General features: G+C 29.3%; 2 protein-coding genes across 6 annotated transcripts; one reads left to right on the forward strand and one right to left on the reverse strand.

The window, feature by feature from the left end:
- The first annotated feature begins 12,873 nt into the window (after positions 1-12,873).
- Positions 12,874-14,142, forward strand: LOC130669991 (uncharacterized). The gene is made up of 3 exons (XM_057473163.1): positions 12,874-13,164; positions 13,226-13,641; positions 14,085-14,142. The coding sequence occupies exons 1-3, from the start codon at positions 12,874-12,876 to the stop codon at positions 14,140-14,142; spliced, it is 765 nt and encodes a 254-aa protein (XP_057329146.1).
- Positions 14,143-15,066: 924 nt separating this feature from the next.
- Positions 15,067-18,586, reverse strand: LOC130669921 (uncharacterized). Of its 5 annotated transcripts, none has more exons than XM_057473075.1 (5): positions 18,435-18,586; positions 18,198-18,341; positions 17,853-18,011; positions 17,071-17,180; positions 15,067-15,340 (listed from the first exon to the last, which is right to left on the reverse strand). In XM_057473075.1, exons 1-4 carry the CDS (start codon positions 18,483-18,485, stop codon positions 17,106-17,108), a joined length of 429 nt encoding a protein of 142 aa, XP_057329058.1. In that variant the 5' UTR covers positions 18,486-18,586; the 3' UTR covers positions 15,067-15,340; positions 17,071-17,105. The 5 variants fall into 5 exon arrangements, with proteins under 5 accessions (XP_057329058.1, XP_057329055.1, XP_057329057.1 ...); XM_057473072.1 differs by having other exon boundaries at positions 15,069-15,340; positions 17,071-17,217; XM_057473074.1 differs by lacking the exon at positions 15,067-15,340 and having other exon boundaries at positions 16,874-17,180.
- Positions 18,587-27,145: the final 8,559 nt, after the last annotated feature.

The following is a 27,145-nucleotide window of genomic DNA, read 5'->3' on the forward strand; positions in this document are numbered from 1 at the left end:
CTCGCTAGATATTTTTATCAAAGCGACTTGGTTTTTATACACGTAAACGTGATATTTTATTCTTGCTCGGAAACAAGTAAGTCAATACTCAGTTTCATATTTGTATACTTTTTTAAAGTTATACATAATATTATATAAACGCCGTAGCGATTTACCACATAAAGAGTCATTCAGTCATAGACATCGACCCGTGGTAGTGTTACGTTAATAGTATACAACTTGCCGTAGTCAGTATCTGTCAGCCCTTACTCGAGCCGCTTCAACTGACTACTCTTTCATACTAGTACGAGCCGGCGTCTAAAAAGATTGTAGTTGCGCACTAACTGTCAGCCGCGTGAGCGAGGGCGGATAGAACGGTAGCTCCCTGTATCTAAATTACCTGTTCGTACTTGATTATTTTTTCAATGTAAAATTATTTATTTAAATACACATAGTATTATTATTATTATTAATAATTTTTTGTACTTTTTTAAATTAAGTAAATAAATAATTTTTTTGTTTTAATTATTTGACATTTTTAATTAAAAAGTCAACTACTTCTCAAATAAATTCTAATCATATTTATCAATATGTATTATATTTTATATATGTTTTATTAATATATAATCATTTTTATTATATTTACTTGAAAATAAAAAAAATTAAAATTAAGTTTATCTTTAATTTTTTCATACTGATATTATGTACTCTTATATTATCAGAAATTATTAAACTATAGTAGACTATATTAAATTTTTTTTTTTTTTAGTTTCTACAGCTAAATATCCGAAAACGAATTAAAAGTTATATAACTTTCTAATAAGTCATTTTCAACTTTTATATTAATTTTTTATTTATATATGTAATTATAATAAGTAAATAATTTTAATTTTACTTATGTTAAACATTGCTTTAATTGATAAAAAATTTTAATAGAATCGCATTAAAATATATAGTGTTTTTATTATAAACCAACTATTGATTTCTTTTTTTTCAAAACAGTTATAGCGTTAATTGATTTTTTTTAATTTCTTTGTTTCAATCTTTTAATGTTTTTCTATTTATTTATTTATTTTTTTTATTTAACGATATATATTAACTAAAAACATAAAATGACTTCAAATTCTTCTATTTAGTCTATTTTATAAATTGAAATTCTTAACTAGTTTAAAATTAAAGTTAATCGATTCTGAGTAATTAATATGTATCCATAGAAAAAAAAATCTTTAGATTCATTTTAATAACATTTTTTGTTTATTAGCTTTTATTTCTGTTGTCTTAATATTTTAAATGATTATTCGATTCATTTTTATAAAATTTCAGGTTCAATAGAACGACTTCTTTTTTTTTTTTTTTTTTTTTTCAATAGTGGCTGTATCCAATTTTTTTTTTTTCGCAAAACAATACAAAAAAATTTATATTAATTATTTGGATGAATGTATTTAGATATTTGTATTTGTATTTGATATTGCTACATATACAATAGCTTAATAATTAATGAATTTGTTTTCTAACCATAATAATATAAATATACGAACAATTTATGTTATTTTAATGATTCATTATAAATATTTATAAAAACTTAATTTTTACTACTCAATAATTATTTATAGTAAACTTAAAAATAAATTATGAAAATCAAAAAAATTTCGTATTTATAAATCGTAAATATCTAAGTTATGTTGATCAAGATGTACTGAATTAACGTGAGCCAACCGTTACCTGTTGTTAAATATGTTATTTCTAGCCTGGCAGATATCATTTTCATGTTTCGACGATTTTTTATTTTATTTTACTCATTTATTAATCCAAATAAATTAATTAGTCATAATTTAATTTATTAGTTCTATTATACAACGTTTAAAGCTTACATTTAATAAAAAAATATATGATTGTAAAAATAATTCGTTGCTATAGTACTTCATATTTTAGGTTACTAACTATTATATATCTTTTGAGTTGTCGGTAATATTCTACTTTGAACTTATTAGTGAGATAATTGAAAATTTTATTAGCAAGGAGACCTATTGATTTTAGTATAAGCTCAGTTTTTAATAAGTATGTATGTGTTCCTTATGAATCCTTTATTTTTTTTAATTATTCATCAACTTTACTTTTATAATTTCTACAGCATTCAAAACAAAAACATTCATGCTCATATATTAGGCTGATTCAAAAAAATGGACTATTTTTTTTCATATCCCCTGTGAACTATATTCAGAGAGACAAGAAAAAATGCCTGTAAAAATCAGAGCTCTTAATATTAATATTTAGAGGTCGCGCATCGCAAATTTCTATTTCCCATTTAAATAACATAGGAAAAATTAATTTTCAATTTCACAATTTATATCTTAAGAACTAATGGACAAATTCCAATGACTGAAGCATATTTTTTTAGGAAATTTAACGCTCTACAAAAAAGGTCCTTACAAAATTTTCGATAATCATACTCCTTTAAAAGTTATTCGAAGTCAAAGTTGAACTTACAAAAAAATTGAATGTTTTTTTTTTCTTTTTGATGATACTATTAATCTTTTCTCAATATTTTGTTATGAAGAGGTCAGATTTGTGAACATTTACATTTTTAAATAGTTATGTGCATCAGTTATGAGTTCTCCATGGTAACATATTTATTTTTCAACATCGCACTACTTTAAGGTTACTTTATTTATATATATAATTCTATAAGCCTAACATATAATATATCTATATATTAGTGATCCGAAAAAAACATTTTTTTTTTTTAAGTGCTATTGTCTCAAAAGATTTTTTTACGTATGAAAACAATTCCCTCCAAAGCGCAGCTTGATATCTCAATTCTACAAGAAGCTCAATAAATTTATATTTTCCCATGTAAATAACATGTAAAAAAATTTTTTTCACGTTTTCATCCGGTAAAACTATGAAAAAAATTATTCTCTGAATTTTCCGTTATTTATTCTTATAGGAAAGACAAATTATTCATTATTATATAAACGACTATTGAATTATTTAACTATTATAAACAGTTTAGAGTTTGATTAATTTCGAAATAAATACATGCAGTCACCAAAAAAATTTTCAAAAAGTTAAAAATTATTTTAAACCTATAAAAATTAAATAAATTATCTAGTAATGGTGTCAATTTCATTAAAGAGTTGCTCTAAAACTATCTTCCTTCGAATTTACTTAGTTAGTCCAGTCAAATAGACCCCCTAAACGGAAACAGGTCCGAATTTGATGTATTTTTACAAACAAATTGCTAGAGCCATTTTTCGTTTAAAAAATAATTAAATATCGTGTAAAAAAATTATTCAATAGAGTATAAAAACAAAGAAAAAAACGTTTTAAACATTAATAATTTTTTTTAATTATAAACAATAAATTTTTTTCTTAACTCTAAAATAAAAGAGCGAGCAGTAGAGATTTGGCCGTGCAAAAGTGCGAGAAGTATGAACGCGCGGCTTGTTTTATCGCTACATCTCGCGAAATAATTGAAGTAAGAAGAAAAGTATGCATAACTTTTTTGTGTATTTTTTATTATTTAAGATTACTTTCCCAATAAACTTCCCTGCCCAATCAATGGTTTGCGAGTTATGACAATTTAAATAATATAATTGTTAATAATAATTATTTGTGCTACTTTTGAATAAAATAAACTTGATTTTCGTAATTATTACCTCAAAATACGGTTGCGAAAACCCCCAGCAATTAAAATGAATACGGACATCTCCTTTCAGATGATAAATTAATGAAAATTCCATTAGCTTTTGAGCTATAGAATCTCTGACTTACATTTTGCTAGACATAAACATACCAACACGTGGTGTAGGTTTTAGGCCCCAAAAATATTAATATATAAGTGGAAATAGTGTGGTCTATATTGCTTTCTCGATAGTACTACGCACGCGTAAGCTTTCTTTTACCACGGTGCAGACGTATATTTATGTCCTTCTTACCAAAAGCGTAGAGCAAGGGGGCTTTTACGTATGATACTCTCCATTCAAACTTTCAGGTGCTCTGTTACCTTTACTACCTGTATACAATAAAACCGAGGGTACTCATAATTTTCTATATTTTTTTCTCTACAACTTTTATATTGCACTTCTCGCCGAAATTTATTAAATTCTTCGATAAAACGCTAATTAAAAGTGGTTTTTATTTTTTTTTCACCTGTCTAATTGAAATTTTACCTTGATTTTTTGGTATATGTTTGGTAATCATGTTCCGAAGCTTACCTTAAAAAATCAGGACCTGTTTCCGTTTAGGGGGTCTATTTTTTCAATTTTTTGCTGATAATATGATTTAAACTAAAGAACAAGTTAGATGACATTATCTGATGATCGAAAGAGACTACAAAGAGGAAGAGTTGGTATGATTTCAGACACATTTTAGTACACTATATTTTTATTCATCTGGAAAAAATAACATACAATCTTATTTTTTTAACTGTTCAGCGCCAATATCTTTTGAACGAATCAACCGATTTTGACGTTTGAGGTGGCAATCGGCGCGTTTTTTGAATTCTAGAGCTGATACAAATTTTAAATCGATCCGTTCAGCCGTTTCGAAGATATTTGGAAAAACCCGTTTTTCACCATTTCTTTCTCCAACGATGTCTCTCGAACAAATTAACCAATTGGGATGGTTGACCCATACAGGAAAATACGATGGGGCCAGATATGGGCCACGCTTGGCGCAATGCTGTCAATCTCTGACCCATGCTTGTAAACCCGCTTTGGCCCAGCTTCGGTAAAAGTTTGGGATGATAATTGAATAGTCTGATAAAATAAATATTAATTAAGTTACAAATAGTAATTCGACTATTGATAGGAATAATCTATAATTTTATAAGCCGTGGGGTAAGTTGATAAGTTTTCTCATAGGTTGCCGTGTTGGAATAAGTGCGGGTTCTTACTTTGCAAGAACCTTAGCCCATTGCTCTATCCCAGCAAAAATAAAATTTCGTAGAGGCCAGCCTAAGCCAGGGTTCAACCCGCGAATCCTGGTGGCTGCTGGTTAGAATCGCCAAGCGAAAAGGCGATTTGACTTAATATATATGGGGCATTCCACGCCAAATCGACCACTTTTGAATGGACCCCTTTAGATTTGGCTGAAAATTTTTTCTCTTTTTCTAACCTATCAAAAAAGTTTAACATAAATTTTTCAAATTTTTTTACCCAACCGAAAAAAAGTTATAAATTTAAAAAAAAAATGGCTTTTTTTATTTTAAATAGCTATAACTTTCTCAAAATTCGACTGATTGAGACGTTCTTTTTTTAAATTTTTGTTTTTAAATGTAGTTTTTGAAAAAAAAATACAAAAAAATTATTGCAACCTATCATCATTGTTTTTTTGTAGATTTTTAGAAAAAATCAAAAATTTTGCGATGTTCACCGTTTTTGATTTTTGATTTTGTTTGTTTTATATAAAACTGACATTTTCTGCAGATCCACAAATTTTTTCAGAGTGATGTTTTTTCGATTTATATTTTTTTTTCCAATTGAAAAAAATTTTTGAGAGTACTCAGAAGACTTTCAAAATTGGAAAAAAAAAATAAAAACATAAAATTTAAATGGTAATCCTCGAAATAATTTGAATTTTGTTCGAAAAATCAAGTTTAAAAATAGAAGGACCGTCTGAATAATTTTTTTGTATTTTTTTCTGAAAACTACATTTTTTTTTGTTTTTGATATTTTGCATATAACTTATAAACCACTTGCCCGATTTACCTCAAAATATGATCACTTCTAAGTCTTGGGGAGCCCTTTCGATTGCCACCAAGAACGTTCGAATCGATTGATTCGTTCCAAAGATGTCGTCGGACAAAAATGACAACGGGAAGTTTTGGGGCTGGGTCAGGTGGTTTTCAGATTTTTTCAATTAAATTTAAACTAAGTTTTGTATTAATTTATCGTCCCCCAAACCAGATTCTCTGTATAAAGTTGCGCCAAGTACACATTCAATGCGCGTACATTAATCTCAGACTGCATTAAAAGTAATATTTTCACAAAAAAGTCTGAAATCACAAGAACACCAAGAAACTTAGATTTTTAAAAATTAAAAAAAATACTTGAACGTAGACATTCAAGGAATATAACAATACCGAATAATTAATTATTTGCATAACGCACACCAAGTATGCAAGTTGACAGTAACTTATGTGTAAACTTGAATTCAATTTGACTACAAGTGTTACTGTCAGACAATGACGTTAGGTTGATTGAAAGTTTCACTTCTAATTAAGTTGCAAGTTCTTCTGTCAAATTGCATTTAGATGACAGCAGTAGATTTGCTCCAAGTTGCACGCAAGTATTATCCAGCCAAGGCTTGCCAGAAACTTGTCGTTGTTAGCCGAAAATGTTTAACTGCAGAACTTGCTGAGCAATTATCTTCAGAGCGTGGCTGTCAGGGTATTTAAGATACCCTAATAGCCTCTTTAGCTTGAAATTGACAGTAATTTGACATTGAAATTGCCTGAAATTTGCTGCCCGAATTTACTGACAAATTGACAGCAAAAGTTTAAAAGAAAAATTTTCGGTTAATTTTTGCTCAATTTACTCTAATGCAGAGTTTGCTTTAGCAAAAGTTTACATACCAAAGTTTTCTTGACTTTTTTTGTCAAAGTTCCGTCAACTTGGGACTTTTCCGTTTTTGAAGACAATTTATATATAATTTGCTACACAACTCGACGTCAATTTACTACCCGAATTAGAATGCAAATTTACTTCAAAAGTTGACTAGAAAAAAGTTTTCGTCAATTTTCAGGCAAATTTTACGTCAATTTATTGTTAATTCGACTTGAAAAATTATCAAGTATTCGTTTACCCTCAATGGGAAAGCTACCCTTAACATTAATACTATATGAATCATTCCTATATTATAGGAACTGCTCCCATCAATTATGGACGTAGTTCATATAACAGTATAAGAAAAAATTTCATAAAATTATGGGAACCATACCCGTAATTTTTTTTCCTTATAGTAAATTATGAGCGGTGATCAATTAATATTTTATTGAAAATAAAAATATAAAGACAACAAAAAATATTAATACTGATTAAATAATAAATTGATATGAAAAGTTGACTGCAGACCACCAGTTTAACAGCAGCAACCCCGGGGAAAATCAAGGCCTTGATTTCTTAAATTTGTTGTGGGGATGAATCATCACTTTTGTAATATTTAAATAATTTTATTTCAATTTCATTTATTCTTTTTTTTATATAATTAACCTACTTTATTAATAAAATGTCATAACAAAAATTCTACTGTTTGAACTTTGCGGCATATAAAAATAATTGCTGTAGAGTTGATCTCTGTAGAGATTTTTATTATGAAAGATATGTTCTCATGTGGAAATGGATCGATGTGAAAAAAACTGTTTCTACACAGAAAAAAAAAAATTCTTGACTGAAGGTAAATATTCTTGATTCAAGAAATCTTTTTTGGAGACCTAAATTTTCTCAGATAAAGTACACGGAAAGAAAATTATGGGAAGTTTTCCTATGCATTATGGGAATGGTTCCCATAATGGTACTGGAATAGTACCTATACTACTATAGGAATGGTTCCCATATATTATGGGAACCATCCCCATAATAGTATGAGAATAGTTCCCATACCATTATGGGAATGGTTTCCATAATGTTATGGGAACCATCCCTATAATATCATAAAATTCTTTTTTTGCACAATAGTGTAGAAATTTCCCAAAATTTGAATTTTCTTGAATGTTTTGTGCGTACAAAAAAATTCTTGTTAAAAATTTTAATGTTTTTTTGCCAAATACGATTTTTTTTTTCAATTTTTGAATTTTTGTTTTCATGTTTAATAATATTTCTGTGTATTGTAGAAGTGATTACCACACTTCTTTAAATTAATTTTTTCATGATAATATGGGAACCATTCCCATAATATTATAGGAATGGTTCCTATAATAGTGTGGGAACTATTCCCATAATATTATGGGAATGATTCCCATAATGGTATAGGAACCATTTCAATTGCATTATGGGAATCATTCCCATAATATTATGGGAATAGTTCCCATACTATTATAGGAACCATTCCCATAATATTATGGGAATGGTTCCTATAATTTATGGGAATGGTTCCTATAAATTATAGGAATCATTCCCATAAATTATAGGAATGATTCCCATAATATTATAGAAAGTATTCCTATAAATTATAGGAACCATTCCTATAATTATAGGAACCATTCCTATAGTGTTATGGGTATCATTCCTATGTTGGTATAGGAAAAAATTTCACAAAATTATGGGAACCGCTGCCATAATTTTCTTTCCGTGTAGAAACCTTCTCCGACCAAGATGAATTGTTTTTAACCAAGACAAATTCTCTTGGCTCAAGAAAATCTTGATTTGGTTCCCGAAAACGTTTGTCTTCAAAAATATTTTCTTGACTCAAGATAACTTTTTTTTCTGTGTATAGAGTTGTTGCGATGTAAAACTTTAATGTAGAGTTGACTCGTGTAGGGAAAAACTTATATAAACATTATATTCAAACATACATAAATTTTTGCCGTTTTATATAATTATATATTTTCGTATATAAAATAAAAATATACTTTGTTTTCATGTGGGAAATTTTCTAAAATAAAGTATTTTGTTTCATATAATAATAATTTTATTTTATTTTATTGAAAAATAACAAACCCAATAGCTTACGCCAATAACAGGGTTAAAATAGAATTATACATAATGTAAATATAAGTTTATATATTTACAAAGCTTAACAAAATGTCTTATAACTAATACAATATTAATATAATAATAGTAAAAAACATGTAATAAAAATTAAGTCATTAAATTTACTTGATAATGACTACTAATTTGTTACAAACTAAGTAATGCTAAGTAAAAATATTCGTATAAATATTTCATTGTAATTTTTTTAAATCTTCATTGGATAGAAGTTTAAAAATATCCCTCGTAAAAGTACTTGGGAGTTGCAGTTCTTGGCAAATATCATCAATTAAATCAACAGCATTGAATAACAATTTCTTTCTTCTAAATGCTTTTTTTAACCGGTAATTTATTATTCCAGCATATAGTGGAAACATAGACTGAACGACAGAATCTAAAAGAATACTAACACTAACATATTTTAAACTTAAAGCTAATTTGTGTACACATTTATTTTTTATAACATAATGATACGTTACATTACTTTTACCAACAAATGTTATCTTCATTTTTTCAATTTGGCTTATGCACTGGCCGCGTAATTCGCCAAATTTTTCACTATTTATGACTGCTAAATTTTCTTCATTGACATAAAAATTCGCCGCACTACATTTCGCAATATGTTCCGTAATTGTATCATTAACTTTTTTTGAATTATTTTGTGTTGAAGTATTAAATGCTGTTTTACCATCACTGTTTTTTAAATTAACATCAATACCAGCATTGAGAAGTTGCCTTATGATATTATCGTCAGGCGGAAACCTCATTGCGCAATGAAGTGCTGAATCTTTAAAATCTGTCACTGTATTTATATCAATCATATCATGATCTAAGAACAATTTTAATGCTTTCGAGTTTTGATTGTGGGCAACAACATGTAGAGGACTTTCTTTCCAACCGTGAGGAATTCCTCCAACATGTTTCATTACAATATTAACATTTGAACCGTGGGCCAGAAGAAGTTTTATAATTTGTAAATCTCCTTTAATAGCAGCAAAGATTAGTGGTGATCCATAAGTATCAGCATCAGGATTCGGATCAGCATTATTTTTTAAAAGTAGCTCTACCATTTTTACATTCTGTCCATGAATAGCGATATTTAATGGTAGAGTGGCAACAGCTGTATGATCAAAAAGAAACATCGTATGGATAAAGAAAAAGGATGAAGATGAAAACTTACGAATTTCTTCATAATATTGGTAAACTGCCTTCTCGAAACGGCTTAATTCAGAGAACTCAATTCGATGATTAACGACTGCTCCAAAGCTTATTAGACTTTGAATTGTTGTCAGGTTATTCATTATAAGAGCAAAATTAAAAACTGTACCCCAGCGTCGACTTTTTGAATTTATATCAGCTCCTTTGCGGAGCAGATAGTCCACTAATTTTTGATCATTATTAAAAGATGCTATGTGAAGCAACGTTGAACCACCCAAGACTGGAATCACTGCATTGATATCTTTGATCACACCTCGTTCGATCGATTTGGAAACGTATTCGTAGGTAAACTTTGATAATCTCATTGTAATGAATTTGATATTGTCGGTAATTGTTTGTTTTTAACAAATGAACTTTTAAAAACCGAACTTGAGCACTTGACTGTTAGAGTAACTGCTCACTTTGTACTAATTCAACGCTATATTAGTAGTAAAAGTTTGTACTACTGATGTAGTCTTAAGACGAGAGTAACTGTACGACTTGCAGTCTCAAGATCAAAACTGAGTTTAAATGATGATGTCTATGGTACTTCCGACATTAGCAAAAATGCCCCCGACAATGATTTTTCTTGCCCCACTCTTCAAAATCCATCGTCATTATTACAACAAAGATAGAATTATTCAAAAGTAAACCCATATAGGACAATGATAGTTCTTAAGTTGTTCTGAAAATTACTTTTTTTCTACTAAAATTAAATTTGTCCATTTGACAATACGGGATTCTCAATGAGTTCATTATCTCAACTATTATAGTTTTCCAATCTTTCTCTCAATAACTTTATCTTTCAAATCTTAAAATCTAAATAAATAATGAGCTAAGGCCGATTCTATGTCATAGAAATATTTATACTAAAACTAAATGTTTAAGAGTTTTGTACATGTGCAGATCATTAAATACTTATGTACTTGACTATTGTAGTACTGTATATGGGTGTCATTACGACAATCCGTCTTTGAAGCAGTAAGGTTTCTCGAACTAATTACACTGTTAAATTTTTACCTGAGTCCTTATGAGCGACTTAATAATGGTCCGGAGAAAATTTTCGTATCTACAATAGAGTTGAGTTACAGTCTTATAAAATTGTATAAAATTTTATATAATTTTATACATTTGTGTAAAACTTTATAAAATTTTGTTATATTTTATACAATTTTATAAAATGTCATACAATTTTATAAAATTACATTTATTTATTACGTTCCTTACTCAGATCTTACTTTATAAAATTTTAGAAGATTTTATAAAATTGTATAAAATATTATAAAATTTTATAAAATTGTATGAATTTTTATAAAATTTTGCTGTAAAATCTTATAAAATCTTACAAAATTTTATAAAATTGTATAAAATTTTATATTATTTTATAAAATTTTATAAAAACATTTTTTCCCGGGCATGTATTTTTTATATATTCTAAGATATATTTTTAATACATTTTTGAATATGAAAAATATATTTTTTTTATAAGTTTTTTTCATGGGGGTACATGGCCATATAGAGCCTATATATATTTTAAATAATTTTATACATAACTATATAACTAAAATTACACATATCACAATTACTTACACGCAGGATTATATAACACACGAAAAAAAAATAAGAAATTTTTTTGTTATTACTAATAATAGATTTTCAATTATATTTTGCTGTTTCAAAAGTGAGTTATTCTTACAATCTCATATAGCACAAGTAAACTTAGCAGTCACTGTCAGTAGCGTAGCCTAGTCGTTAAAGCGTCGGTCTTTCGTTCGTTACGTCCCGGATTCGAATCCCACTAAATCGTGTGCGTTCGGTTGATATTTATAGCATTTTTTCCCTAAATTAAAAATTTCTACTCGGTTAGAAATTAATATGATCAAAAATCTGATTGATTTCCGCATCATCAAAAAAAAAAAAAAAAAAAAAAAAAAAATACAGAAATGGAGTGTCTTTTTTTTTTAATTTAGTTGAAATTTTTATACATGCCTTTGTATATATTGGAAATTTTAACATATGGCCATATATAATTCACTTTTACCGGACAATTAAATCACTATTGGATAAATTCAATTATTCCTATTCTATCCAATCAAATATAATAATAATAATAATAATAATAATAATAATAATAATAATAATAGTATAAATCCTCGTGTCTGGCGTCAGACATTTTTAAGCTTTATTGTCGGCCTTTTTTCGGCCATTTTTAGGCCTAACGAGTTTCGGCCTTTTTTCGGCCTAGCGAGTTTCGGCCTCGTGTTTACTACCTAGGCCTTTTTTCGGCCAATTTTCGGCCGAGAATAAAAATTACTTTTAGAATATTTTCACCCGGGAAATATTTAATATACCTATAATGTAAATTGATGAATTTGATTATTGAGAACAGTATTACTGAAATTGTAGAAAGGAACATAAGAACGAAATGTATGTATTTGTATGTTTTGCTTTGATGGCCGCAAGAAGTCATGACTGGCCAAATAAATTATACTATCAATCTATCTATCTATCTATCTCTCCTTCGAGTTGATTCGTCTGTTTGCGAAGCTGAGTAAAATTATTAAAATGATTGTATTATAGTGTATAAGTTTTATTTATTATAAGGTTCAGTAAATAATAATTGTATCCACCATCATACTTATGAATTAAATAGTTATGGATTTTAAACTAAGTTTGATCTAATGATCATTAAAGGGCGGAGTAACTAAAAACCATACAAGTATAATTATTAAATCGAAAAGATCGTCACGAAATAATACAAGAGATGAATTATTTATGTCTAGGTGGAGAATTGAATAAAAACTATGATAAATTAGTACTTTAATGACAAGCTTTGTATGAATAATTTAGATACTTATAAAAGTTGAATAAGAAGCTAAGAGAATAAAATTTAATTAAGGAATTAATGCTAGGTATTTTTATAACTTTGAACTGTGCATGTCTACTCTTTGCTATGATTTTATTAGTTTTTAAAATACCTTTGAAGTTGAAAGTTTAATTGTTAAAAATGCGAGCTAGGCCAGAACTACTATTACGTATGATAAAAATATTTGGCGAAGTATCAGGAATTTGGCCAATTTTTGAGTCAAAATTGTGGATAAGAATTATAAAAGAATTAGTATGGTTTGTGTCGATAGTCAATATTACATTGATAATAATTCCTACGATGTTGAGTATACATAAGGAACTTCACGAAGGTCAACCATTAAAAGCACTTCATTCTCTAAGTGCACTGCCAGTGTATTCAGAAACATTCGTCAATCTTCTTATGTGGAAGTATAATAAGAATCAAATTCAGGTAAACAACAAACAGGGCAATTTTAATCAGAAAAAAAAATGTGATATATTTTTATTTATAGGAATTATTATGGGAAATGTTTGATTACATAAAATCAGTAAAAGGCAGAGACAAAATTATTTTAAGTAAATCAATAAACCATCACCTGCCTTTATATATATTTGTGGTGGTATTTTGTTCACTGGCGTGTGTTTCTCATCTATGCGTTCCAATTTTTACACCTCAAAGACTGTTACCTTCTGTAGCTTATTATCCATTTGCTATTGAACCACATACAACCACATATTACTTAGTTTATACTCAGCAAGCTATAGCTAATTTACAATGTGGATTACATCACACTATTGCTCCAATTATTATCGCAATACTACTGTCTTATGTAACAGCAAAACTAAAAGTACTATTATTAAGATTAAAAAGTGTTGTCAATGTTGATGAGTTCAATGATTGGATACGACAACATCGAGATTGTATACGGTAAGATCAATAAATGAAAATCAAACGTTTAAATTATAGCATGTATTGTTCTTTGCAATGTAAACATATGTCATTACAGATATTTTGAGCAACTTGGTAAGACTGTTCGTTTCATCATTTTAAAAAGCTTTGTTATTATAACAGTGTCAGTAATCTTGACGGGTATCAAGATCGTGCTTGTAAGCATTAGTGGATCTACGATAAATCATTTTTATTGAGTTTTTTAGAGTAATTAATGTAATTTTATCATTTGAATAGGCTTCAAGTCTTATAGAAACAACGAAATTTTTATCTATTGTTGTTACTGGTTGTTTAGCAGTTTATGTATACATTCCACCAGCAGATGATTTATCCGAGCTCGTAAGTTAGACATATATTCTATGTCTTTATATAAGCTACTTCTATTGTATAATTTAATTAATGCTTAACATATAATATTTTAGAGTGAAAAAGTATCATGGTCACTATATGAGTCGTCATGGATCGATAAACCGATCGTAATACGGAAATCGATAATAATAATGATGTGTCGATCCCAGAAGCCGCTTACTATTTCTTTCAGGGGTATTATACCTGCTTTGAACAAAAATTTTTATTCTACGGTAAGAATAAATTACAAAGTGGTAATTAATTTTCCCAATGAAAAAGGAGTTGGGGGCAGGGGCAAATGGGCCTCTATTTTTTTTTTTTTATAATAGTAAAAAAAAAAGCGACATAGGTGTCACAGGGCAACGTGGGCCTTTTGAGGCCAAATGAGCCCCATAAAAATTTTTCTAACCAATACTAAATTTGGGGTACATTGGGCCCTTCATTTTTTTTCATAACAGTATAAAAAGATTTGGCAGTAAAGCCAGTATAAAATTTCTTAACAAAATAAGTTTTTTTTTGCTTAAAAAATTGTGTCCGTCTGGCCTCCTTTGTCTAGTACAAATAATAAATACAAGTTTTTTTCCAGTTTTCATTTCTTATAGCTGAGTTATATTGGTACTGTGTACGTATTCAGGAGACAACAAATAATAGAACCAGTGGAAAAAAATCCGGGTGATTTGCTTTTTCTCTTAAGGGGTCCATTTGCTACCCTCCTCTATATAATTACTAATGATTACCAATAAGTATATATGTACAAATTTATATTTTTCTATCATTAAGTTTTTATATTTTTTCTAGTATTTGTCATTTGCCGTATCCTATTATATGACGTTACGTGTTTTATTCAAATAGCAACATTATAATAGAAGAAAAAACTTTTTACAATTAAAGACACTAAATCCTTCTTATTACCTTTATCGATGCACGATTCTCCATGTACAGAGGTATTATGTAATATTTTCATCAACTAATTTTTGGATTGATTTTTCATATTGTTGTTCTACGCACTGAAAAGATGAAAATTGCAATCTCCTATCTTAATAAAGAAAATATTTTTCTTTACATATGAAGAATTTTTATTTTTTATGCCACCTTTTCCTTTTTTTATAAATATTATTTTTTTAAATTATTTATCTTATTTATTTATAATTTTGAAGTTGTCCGATGTCTGCTACACTCACACTCGTTTTACATTAATATTATTTAATAATTGTCGATATTTTCACTATGAATAAGTGCAAAAAATAACTCATTTCATTTACCGTTCCGGTATTAGGACAACCGAATCCTCGTATTGGGACAAGGCTATTTCAGCGTTCCGGTATTGGGTCTTGAGTGTCATAGAAAAAAATTTTTTTTTTTTAGTAAATTTAAGAAAAATGAACTAATATGATTATTTTTGAATAGGTAAATGTCTATTCTATATGATGTAATAAATCATTTTTGGTTTATAATCTATTTGAATATTTTTAAAACGATAAAAATCAGACGTATACCCTAACGGACCCAAATTACGGTAAATTACGGTAAACCCACCGTAAATTACGGTAATCCACCGTAAAACGCCGATTTACCGTAAATTACGGTGGATTTACCGTAAAATACGGAAATACGGTAATTCACGGTAAATTACGGTAATTCGGTAATCCACCCGAATTTTTTACGGTAAATTTATCGTATTCGACGGTAAATTTACGGTATACCCGCCGTAATTTACGGTAAATCTACGCGAATTTTACGGTATTCTACGGTAGATTTGCGGTAAAATTACCGTAAATTTACGGTAAATCAGGTCTGCTAGGGATACCCTTCGTCGTTCCGGTATTAGGACATTTACCTTATAACTAACGGAATTGGATTATAATAGGAAATGCATAATTTATCAGGAAAGAAAACCATATTTCGAAATTTTGATTTAAATATACATAATTATTATATGTAAAATATTTTAATTTATAGCATTCACGTTATAAAGTATACGAACTTTTTTCAAATACTTAGAAATAGACTAACGAGACCAGAAGTGGGACAGCTAAGGGAATTTTGAAGTTTCAACAATGAATTAAGTTGTAAAAAACTGAGATATTAAATTAAAAATATTTTAGTTAAGTTCAAAAAATTTAAACATCTCATTTTTTTTAATTTACCGGAAGAAGTAATTGTCGCCCCGCTATTAGTGGGTATACTGCTATTGGTTTCGTTACCCTATAAACTATGATATAATTGAATACAATATAAATAACAGATTCATTCATCTATTGATATCTTCAATTTTCTTAAGTTCATTTATATTCAAATAAATACAATTAACGTCCCCTCATAAGTGTGTGATTCGGCACAGTGGTTAACAAACTTGGAATCGGTATGACTTCCCGATGAAAAAAGATTTTATACAATTGTATAAAATTATATACAAAAAATGGCCTGATCCAATTGTATACAACTGTATAGAAATTGTATACAATTCTATACAAATTGTATACAAGTCTATATAATTATATACAATTTTATACAAATTATATACAATTCTATATAATTATATACAATTCTATATAATTATACACAATTCTATATAATTGCAATATATCGAATTGTACATAATTATATAGAATTGTATACAATTTGTATAGAATTGTATATAATTTCTATAGAATTGTATATAATTTCTATACAAATTGTATACAATTGGCCATTTTCTCTATCCAATTATATATAGTCTATATATAATTATATATAGTCTACATATAATTGATATATAATTCTATACAATTGTATAAAATCTTTTTTCATCGGGTTGGGATCGAGCCCATGAGTAGGGGTGATTTAAAAAAAATTTTTTTATGACAGTTATTGTAAATATAACTTTATTAAAGTATATAGCATTCTATTAAATGATATATGACTATATAAAATTGGATGAAACCAAAACTCATACCTAATTTTATATAACCATTTATAGAATTAGATATAAATTATTTTTCCCGGGATGTCAGAAGCTAATAACAAATTTAAAAAAATGAGTAATTGTCATTATAGTGTCGGTCTAAAAAATAACTTCACCTTTTATTGGGAGTTGAAGTATACTTGGAATGTTATCATTGGCTTCTCCTCGTACGATAAACCAAATGCCGCCAGGTATTTATTAGGTGGGAATTCATCTGGTAATGTATCTGTTGGAAATATATAACCTTCAGTTCCATAAAGACCCTAAAAAGTGTTAGAATTATGATAAAAACATTAGGTTACAATGAGATTCATAGATATTATTATATAAAGGTAACACTATCGGAAGTTACTAGTGTTGAATTAAGTTTTGTACTAATAAAACTAAATGCACTAAGATAACTCTAAGCACTGATGGTTTTAAATGAACTACAGTCGAATCTGTCTAAAGGTTCCACGTCGGGACAGGACCATTGCCTAAAGGTTCCCTCCCCACCATCAGCACTTCCCCTACAATATATTCCCCTCGAGCGCCGAGGCGCATGCTAAAACGAACACATTGCGCAGTAAACATAACCTCAGAAAATCGTGCATTTAAAGTTAGCGCTCGAAAACTGAATTGTGATTCGTCACTTGAGAAAGCGGGTGGGGGAATATCCGGGAACCTTTAAGCAATGTATCCTGGAACCTATAGACAGCGAGAACCTTTAGGCAGAGAACCTTGAGACAGAGTCGACTGTAATAACACTAAACTATTAGTGCAAAAAAAACTAAACCATTAGTCTCATTATGGCATGGAATGTCGTTCATTAAACCGATATTTTAAAAGATAAAAAGACATCTTAAATTTTTATGCTACCTCTGAATTCCTTTATATCTCACAGTCAATTATCACTTACACTGCCAGGTGGACAATGGTCTTCAGAAAATCCCAGACCCTGAAGAACACGACCTATTATAATAGGTTCCGCAATGAAATCACACAAGCTCATCCGTACATCGAATCCAGTATTCACCACATATTCACCCATTGATGCTCCTATTAATGAGAAATGTCCCTAAAAATTACGAATAGATTATTTTTTGGTTTACGAGCTACCACCTTATAAATATAAAAAATTTGATTCTTTTTAAAAAACGAGTCAAAAAACATAAATCGATCATCAAACGTCCTTGGCGCTTTCGCGCTTGAGGTGTGCAAAATATGAGTAATAACAACAGTAAAAATGAGAAACAATAATTACTTGAGTTTCTATCAAAAGTGGCTTAATTAGTGTCATGTTTACAACCCATGCATTCTCATCATTTACATAAGTTTCAGGCTCTCTGAAATATTCTTCATCGTAAACCGGACAATCGGCATCCTCGAGAACTAGGTTCATGGCTCCCTAAAAAATTATATTAACGACAATATATTCACTGCGAAAAAAGAAACAAGAGTAAAGAGTATGTATAACTGACATTATAATTAAATATATTACCTGTGTGCCAAACGATTGAGTAATAACAATTATAGCGATTGGTAATATCATATTTTCATGTAAGCTGTTATACCTTTGAAATATTACGGTATCTATGAGCCATATAATCGTAATCAGCCTTATATTACATCAAGTAAGAGATTTCAATTAGAGCGAAAATTCCAGACCACCGGTGACGTAAGTATACACTAAGCTATCGTCACAAAATCAATCAACAACAATATAAGATTGTGATATAAAAACAATACAGTGCAAATAATCAGTAAATCAATTTTGCCATGAAGTCCGTGTGGACCCATAATTATATAGCAAGGCCAAAAATAGTCACGAAATCCAAAACTTATCTAATATCTTAGTTAACCAGAGGCAAATAATATTACACAATAAAAAAAAATAATAATAATACACAATAAAAAAAAATAATAATAATACACAATTAAAATTATAATATTAAAAAATAATAATAATAACAATAATGATTCGTTATTTAAAGAATTACTGTTTTACTGATCGGCTTGATTGACGGTTTTATTCAATTGTTAACTTCATATGTTTGATTACATATGGATATCCTTACGAATGCAAGTAGTTGTAAAACATATTGTATCTGTAATAGAATCTGAAGATTGCCTGTTAATAAAACTGAAATATATGAAAAGTATTTTTCAGCTTGCAAGAGTGAGACGGCATAATCACCGTATACCCGATGAAAAAAGATTTTATACAATTGTATAAAATTATATACAAAAAATGGCCCGATCCAATTGTATACAACTGTATAAAAATTGTAAACGATTCTATACAAAATGTATACAAGTCTATATAATTTTATACAATTTTATACAAATTATATACAATTCTATATAATTGCAATATGTAGAATTGTATATAATTATATAGAATTGTATACAATTTGTATAGAATTGTATACAAATTGTATACAATTGGATCGGGCCATTTTTTCTATCCAATTTATATATAGTCTGTACATAATTTTATATAGTCTATATATAATTATATATGGTCTATTTATAATTGTATAAAATCTTTTTTCATCGGGTAAATACCGCGTAACCACCATATTTATATTGCATAAACAGTGTATAAATACGGTGCGAACATTGTATGAATACCGTGTAACCACTGTGTAAATGAGGTATAGCAACCGTATAAATACAGTTTAACCAACGTTTAAGTACAGCATAAAAACCATATAAATGGAGTGTAATCATCGTACAAATATGGTATAGCGAGAGCGTAAATACGGTATAACCACAGTATAAATACGGTATAGTCCCTATATAAATTTGGTATCAACACAATATATTTACAGTATTAATACGGTAATTAAATTTCACAAACATACCGCATTTATACCAAGGGTATACCGTAATAATACTTATACCCAAAAAGTACTCGGAAAATACCGTAGAAATACCGTTATGACAATTCCGCGAGGGGCTCTCAAATTAGTCTTGGGCCTATAGTCGGTCACCACTGAGAGCGCTCAATTTAGTTCATAATCCAATGGCGAACTAGTTCGCTCTATTAGTTCATTAGTTCTTTGATTGAAATAATTTAGTAAAAACAATATACAAAAAAAAAATTTCCGAAAAACGAAAAAAAAAAATAAAATAATAAAATTCTTGTTTTATCTCGTTTTTCGGAATTTTTTTTTTTTCTCTTTACCTCACATCTACTAAATAACTAACGCAAAAATGAAAGGAAATCCGAAAAAAATTAACTTTTTCATTTTGGTAATGATTACACAAATTAATGAACAAGAATTGTTATTTTAACTGTTTTGTAAAACTTTGAGCAATCGGCCCAGACAAACGGTTCAATGGATCGATTTGAAAATTAATGATCTTTTCGCCCCCCCCCCCCCCCCCCCCTGATTAAGAAACCTGAAAAGTACACTTTTTGTAGGTTTTTCAAATTGATATTAAGGATGAAAAAAAATTTTTTTTTTTTAAATCGAAAATGAAGTTTGTGAGGGATTTATTCGAGTTTCTAAAGCTGCCTTCAAAATTACTGTGTGACTATTAGTTGCTGAGATATCGACAATCAAAGACAAAAAGATCCTTTTTCATTTGAAGGTTGATATCTCAACAGCAAATTGTGGTACAAAGTAACAAACAAAGCAAATTGTAGCTGAATAAATTTCCTAAACGAACCATGAATTGATTTTTCTGAAAAAAATTTTCCCGGCCCCGTAGACCCAAAAAACAAAACCAAAAAATTTTGTCTCGAGCTATTTCTAATGATTCCGCAAAAACCGTGGTTCAAATTATTTTGCTGGAAGATCTTTTAACTAGAGATCTCAAGCTTCAATTTGCTTTTTCTATTTTTTTGATACGATTATTTTTCACGAAAATACAGCCTTCCAAACATCACTAAAGAATTTCTAAAATTTTCTTGTTCCTTTAATTTTTTGGATAAGTGTATAAAAAGGACTAAGAGCGAGATCATCGACGAACTAGTTCACATAGTTCACCTAAAGGAGCGCTCTTCCCACCTAGGTCGTTCGCGAACTACCCAAGACTACTGATCTAACGATTAAGAAAAAGAATATGATAAAAAATAACAGTTTAATCATGAATGGGTTGCTAAATAGTAAATATTTTTTGTGGAAAATTAAAAAAATTATTAAAAAAAAAACCAACAGAGACCTAACGAAAAAATTAGTGGACCTGAACGGACCTAACAGAGACCTATCGATTAAGGTCATTTTCGTTGCGACATTCTCAAAATGAGGTGCTATAATTGTGTAGGTGGTTAAGGTCGTTAAGGTGGCTATCAGGGGAAATACTCTACTTTACCACGTGCGCAGAACAGAATTGGTCGCCTGTAAGAAATTGTAGTGAGTTGGGTCACTACTACTAATAAATGAATAGGTGATCAGTAATTCGTAGTCTAATAAACTTTATTATTAACAACACTCAATTTAAACAATATATTTAAATAAAAAATCTCTATGCGTGAACCGCAGCTGTAGCGTCTACATATGTATTATTATTAGTGTTGCAAAAAAACAATCGATTAATCGAATAATCGATTTTTTAGTTTCAACAATCGATTTTTTTAAATCGATTCTATGTGCTTCGATTAATCGATTAAAATTTTAAAATACGATTTTTAAAAATCGATTTTTTTTTTATAAAATATTTTAAAAAATTTTTTTTCTTTTAATTTCGTAGATCAATCCCTGCAATAATTTTCAATTACTTTAATGAGCGCATTAAACACATATCTAGAGGAAATTTATTGTTATTAAAAAAAAATTTTTTTTTCTACAATCAATTACAATAATCGATTGTTAGCGATTCGATTGCGCAACTTTAAAGTTGGAGTTATTGAACAATTGATTGTCTTAAAATCCTAGAAACAAAAACAATTATTGAAAAAATAAAAATTTAAATATTTAAAACAAATTATGAAAAAACCATTGTCTATCAATAAATTTATTGTTAGCATTTCTAAAACTGATATTTTAAAAACACGAAATCGATTTTTTCACAATCGATTGTTTATTATACGATTTTGCAACTTTAAAGTTGGGTTTGAAAAATCGATTATTAAAAAAAAATTGTCAAAAAAATTTTTTATGTTCATAACAAAATTATTTTCGATATTTACATGTTAATTGATTATTACTTTGATAACCTAATTGATTTATTCAAATTCGTCAAAAATTCGATTGTCATAATCGATTGTTATACACTCGATTGTGCAACTATACAGTTGTTTCAAGAAACAATCGCTTTTTTTGAGTTTGAAATAATCGATTATTCGAAAAATCGATTATTTGCAAACGATTAATCGGCTCTATCGATTATTTCAGTTCGATTATAATCGATTGTCAACAATCGATTATTTCATGCGATTGTTGCAACACTAATTATTATTATTATTATTCAGGTACTCATGTATCGACTAGGCGATAGTTGTTCCTCTCATCATTGGTGGCGTCGAGGCGAATGTCGGTACGGCGGTAAACCGATGTGGCGTGAGCGAGGCGACTGAGCCGCCACAAAAGGGTCGGTACAGTTTTGCCGAAAGACTATAACATGGAGAATAGAGACATGTCTCTATTCTCCATGAACTATAAATAAGGGGAAATAGTGAAAAAGTTGGCGCGGCAATAAGGGGAACTAAAATTATTGGGATCGAATGGTAACCGAGCACTCTGTAAAATGATATTGGTAAAAAAAATATGAGAATTCTAACCCTGTCAAAAATGGATAGATTGCGTTACTGATTTAACATAAAGCATACATTTAAAATCAACAAATTTACGTACGAGTAAAGTGAGAGCCCCAGTACCCAGTACCTAATAGCTAGCTGGTCATGTGCTTCAAGCCGAACTCAGAATATATATAAATTATTACATTACGATATTCAGCCTACCTTATAAAAACGTACATGTACATTAAATTAAAGAGCGACAACTTTTTAATTAGCCAGTAGCTCGATAATTATAATTATGTCTGAAATTTGTTTGTACATGTACAATTTATTAAAAAAAAAACTTGAATTCAATTAATTATCTCATTAAGATATCCGAAGCCTACCATATGAAAAAGTACATATACATTAAATTAAAAACAGTCCTTTTTAACTTCCCTCTAAGAAAATCGACGATTTTCGAAAAATTGGGAAGTTATTGTTTTCACCCCGATTTGCGAAAATCGAAATTTCATCAGATGTCGACGTTTTGAGGTCCTAGGAAGCTATTCTGACTATTTTTGGAATGATGTCCGAGTGTATGTATGTATGTGTGTGTGTGTGTGTGTGTGTGTGTGTGTGTGTGTGTGTGTGTGTGTGTGTGTGTGTGTGTGTGTGTGTGTGTGTGTGTGTGTGTGTGTGTGTGTGTGTGTGTGTGTATGTGTGTGACCGGTCTATAACTTTTTAACTAATCAACCGATTTGGATGGTTAAGGCGGCAATCGAAAGAGCTTGTTAGCCATCAACTTTTCTGAAAATTTCAGATCATTTGATCAAGTAGACTCGAAAATATTGGCGAATTACGAAAAAAAAAATCGGTCTGTCAGTTGACCCTGCGGGCCAGCCCCAAAACTTCCCGCTGTTTTCGAGCTCAAGAACCTCGAAAACATTATTGTGAATACATTTTCGAGCTCTTTGAGCTCGAAAATACATTTGTATGCTGTTGTTTTCGAAAAAAAACGTTTTTTACCATTTTTTTCTCCAACGATATCTCTCAAACGAATTAACCGATTGAGACGGTTGAGGTGGCAATCGACGCGTTTTATCAAGTTCTAAGCTGATCAAATTTTGAAATTGATTTATCGAGTCGAATTTGAGATATAACAAAAAAACTAAAAAAAAAAAATTTTTTTAATTCTTTCGACAACGGTTTCTCGTGAACGAATGAACCGATTTTGATGGTTGAGGTGGCATTCGACACGGCTTATAAAGCTCTAGAGCCCAGTCCATTTTGGAATCAATCCATCAAGCACATTAAAAGTTGTCCAAAAAAAACATTTTTGAAAAAACTTTATTTTTGGAATATCTCTGAACGAGCCCTACCGATCAAACTCAATTTTCTTTCAGCTTCAAGGTATTGACAAGCCGCATCGAATGACATCTTAAAATTCAAAATCGGTTCATCCGTTCAAAAGATACAGGTATTTACATACGTACGTACGTACATGCATACATACACTCGGACATCATCTTGAAATTAGTCAGAATAGCTTCCTAGGATCTCAAAACGTCGACATCTGATGAAAGTTCGATTTTCGTAAATCGGACCGAAACCAATAACTTCCCGAATTTTTGAAAATTTACAATTTTCTTAGCGAGAAGTTAAAAATGTCGATAATTACGACGAATACGAATTCTTCTCTAATTTAATGATTAGTTTATTATTTGGTTTGAATTAAGATTATTAGAACTATTCGAATAATTCGAACTATATAATTCGAGCTATTCAAATAATTCGAATTATTCCATTCGAAATTCGAATCGAATAATTCGATTTGATTCGAGACGAATAATTCGTAAATTCGAATATTCGCACACCTCTAGTATTTTCCGGTAACTTACCAGATTCCGCGGTAATTTGCGGTAAAGGTACGGTAATTCTCTGTAAATTTGCTGCAATCCTGTCACATTTCCGGGGAAAAAGGTTTAGTTCTGACCACATATAATTATATCTGATCAGAACTGACAAAGCAGATCTGGCCAGATCTTTAAATTCTCTCTATCTGACGAGATCTGACCAGATCTGATCAGATACAATTATATGTGGTCAGATATAAATTTTTTTCCTGGAGATCCCTATTGAAAATATACTAAATTACTAAAAAATAAAAATAAGATAGTTTTAAATTAATGTATTAGGAACATTACTAAAAGGAATTATACTTGATTATGATTGATGGAAAAATCCCGGTGACTGCTAGGCTCGAACCTGGATCCTTCTGGTTCAGAATCTTTGATGCAATCGAATGTGCTGACCCACGTATGCGATTGCGTTAGTGTACATAATTAGATATGAACAATTTTCAATAAAAATGCAACGTATACATGATTATTTCCAGTATTAAGTATATATGATTTTTTTACTCCCGATTGGTCAATTCATACCAATTAAAAATTCTCGATTGGGCTTAAGGGATATAAAAGTATTATAAAAATGTATCGATTGCTTTAGATATTAAAACATGCCTTCAGGAAATTTGATTAGAAACTATGAATTAGAAATTAAACTATAATTTCATTTTCAAATTGATTTATTTATCAATTTTTTTTCAATGTTATGAGTGTACAGCATTATCGAAAATAACAAAGATTATAATAAAAATTAGCAACTACATATATGCAGTATTGACGGTAATCCGCTAGTGTATTGATAACTCCACAAATATCTATTGTAACTCGCCCTAGTGGCATTTCCTGATTAAAAAATCTGATAGATTCTTATACCTGTATGTTTAAGGTCCTATACTTAACTATAGCAATTATCGTAGAACTTATTCATCTTATAAAATCTTTATGAGATTTTATGAGAATCAATTGGATTCTACGAGATTTTCTAAATAGGGTTGCCATTTCTTCAATGTAGTATGGACTCAAGCCCATACTAATCTGGTCTATCCCGTTATACAGACATATGTAAACTACGCAAAGATTTTTGTACTATATAGTGAAGTAAATGACACCATACTTGTAATACTTGCTGCAATCAAAACTTGCAGTTTAAATTTTACAAGAACATCAACAAGAAACAAAGTCTTCTGAAAAACCAGACAATTAATATATAGCTAAGAAAACTTGGACATGATTATTGTGCAGAAAATTGTGACGTTATTAACAATACGTATAGTAAGTATATATTTATATGTATATTTTAAACTTGATTGCGGCTATTTGAAAGAACCATTCGTCCAGGAAAGAAAATAATTCTCGGCTGCGACCTTATAGAAATTTTCTTCCTCAAATTTCTGCGCATTTTAATTTTTCGGTAAATTCTTGACTGCTTGTGAAAGAAAATTTCGACTCCGAAGATAAACAAACCCCAGAGTAAAATCGCTCCAGTAAACATATAACTAAACACCAAATGATCAAAATCAATCTGGTCGTAATTTCTTTGTTGTTCGATTTTATTTAATTTTTCTATTTTTTTGGAATGCTTCTTCATTAAGCCTTTATTTTCATAATAGATTAAACCATATTCCACAAATAACGAAGCTATTTTATCGAGTTTGTGTTTGACAACCCAGTCCTTTCTTGTCCAATAAACAAAATATTTTTTAAAGATAACCTCTTTTGAAATGTATAAGTCCTTCGATTGTGAAGCATAAATTGTCTGAGTCTCTGTAAAATGAATACAAGATATTGTTGAATTCATTTTTGCTTTCACTAAGCAATCAACTAATTTTGAATGATTCGATGGATGTAAATATTTTTTGTCCTCATCAGTGACCCACAAATTTTCAGTGCTAATATCTTTCTCTAATAACCAATCATAGTAAACGTGAAACTTATTTTCGTAGAGATCTTTTAACGACTCAACGTTACGGCGCAAAGGCTTTGACAAAATGGCGGATATTTGTCCCTGGAACTCGGGCATTACAGTGAAAATAAACAAAAATCCACTTAAGTAAATTATTCTTATTGATAGCCGGTCGAATGGTGACGTCACTCCCATTCCTGCCGACATCTTTATTACGTCCATAATACCCCCGCTTATATCAAATTTGTTAATAACTATTATAATTCCTGCTATCAATAATAAGACAATTATTGTCAAAATAATAAACTGCAGGTTGAAAGTTATCTCGCTTACCGCCGTTAAATAATTTGACTTTTTAGTTACAATCGAATACTGTGCTTCGTGATACTGTGTTATAAAGTCCGAATACTCATAATCAGTATCTGCTAATTGCAATAATTTTACGTAAGCGTCAAACCTTTTATTGGCTAGTTCTGTATTATACCCTTTTTCAATGTATGTATCAGGAAAGAAATGTAAAACGTTTATAGACTTTTCGGCATTGATATAACTCGGTAACGTCAATAAATTAACTGATTTATTACTTAATAACAGGTCCAAGGCTCTATTTATTTTATTTATTTTACTGCTCTCATCTTTCATTGATAAATCCGAAACGAATGTGAATTTGATTTTATGGCCTGCCAGATCTTGAGTCTTGTCATAGGATATATTTTCGCATGAAGTTTGAT

This window comes from Microplitis mediator, chromosome 6, assembly GCF_029852145.1.
Source record: "Microplitis mediator isolate UGA2020A chromosome 6, iyMicMedi2.1, whole genome shotgun sequence".
Lineage (NCBI taxonomy): Eukaryota > Metazoa > Arthropoda > Insecta > Hymenoptera > Braconidae > Microplitis > Microplitis mediator.

Excerpts from the sequence above, each read along its gene's own strand:
- LOC130669991 (XM_057473163.1), top strand. The coding sequence starts at position 12,874 with ATGCGAGCTAGGCCAGAACTACTATTACGTATGATAAAAATATTTGGC. Across the intron at positions 13,165-13,225 it reads ATAATAAGAATCAAATTCAG|GAATTATTATGGGAAATGTT; the intron begins GTAAACAACAAA and ends TTTTATTTATAG. Across the intron at positions 13,642-14,084 it reads CAACATCGAGATTGTATACG|AGTGAAAAAGTATCATGGTC; the intron begins GTAAGATCAATA and ends ATAATATTTTAG.
- LOC130669921 (XM_057473072.1), bottom strand. The coding sequence starts at position 18,485 with ATGATATTACCAATCGCTATAATTGTTATTACTCAATCGTTTGGCACA. Across the intron at positions 18,342-18,434 it reads CTCAATCGTTTGGCACACAG|GGAGCCATGAACCTAGTTCT; the intron begins GTAATATATTTA and ends ATAATTTTTTAG. Across the intron at positions 18,012-18,197 it reads CACTTTTGATAGAAACTCAA|GGACATTTCTCATTAATAGG; the intron begins GTAATTATTGTT and ends CGTAATTTTTAG.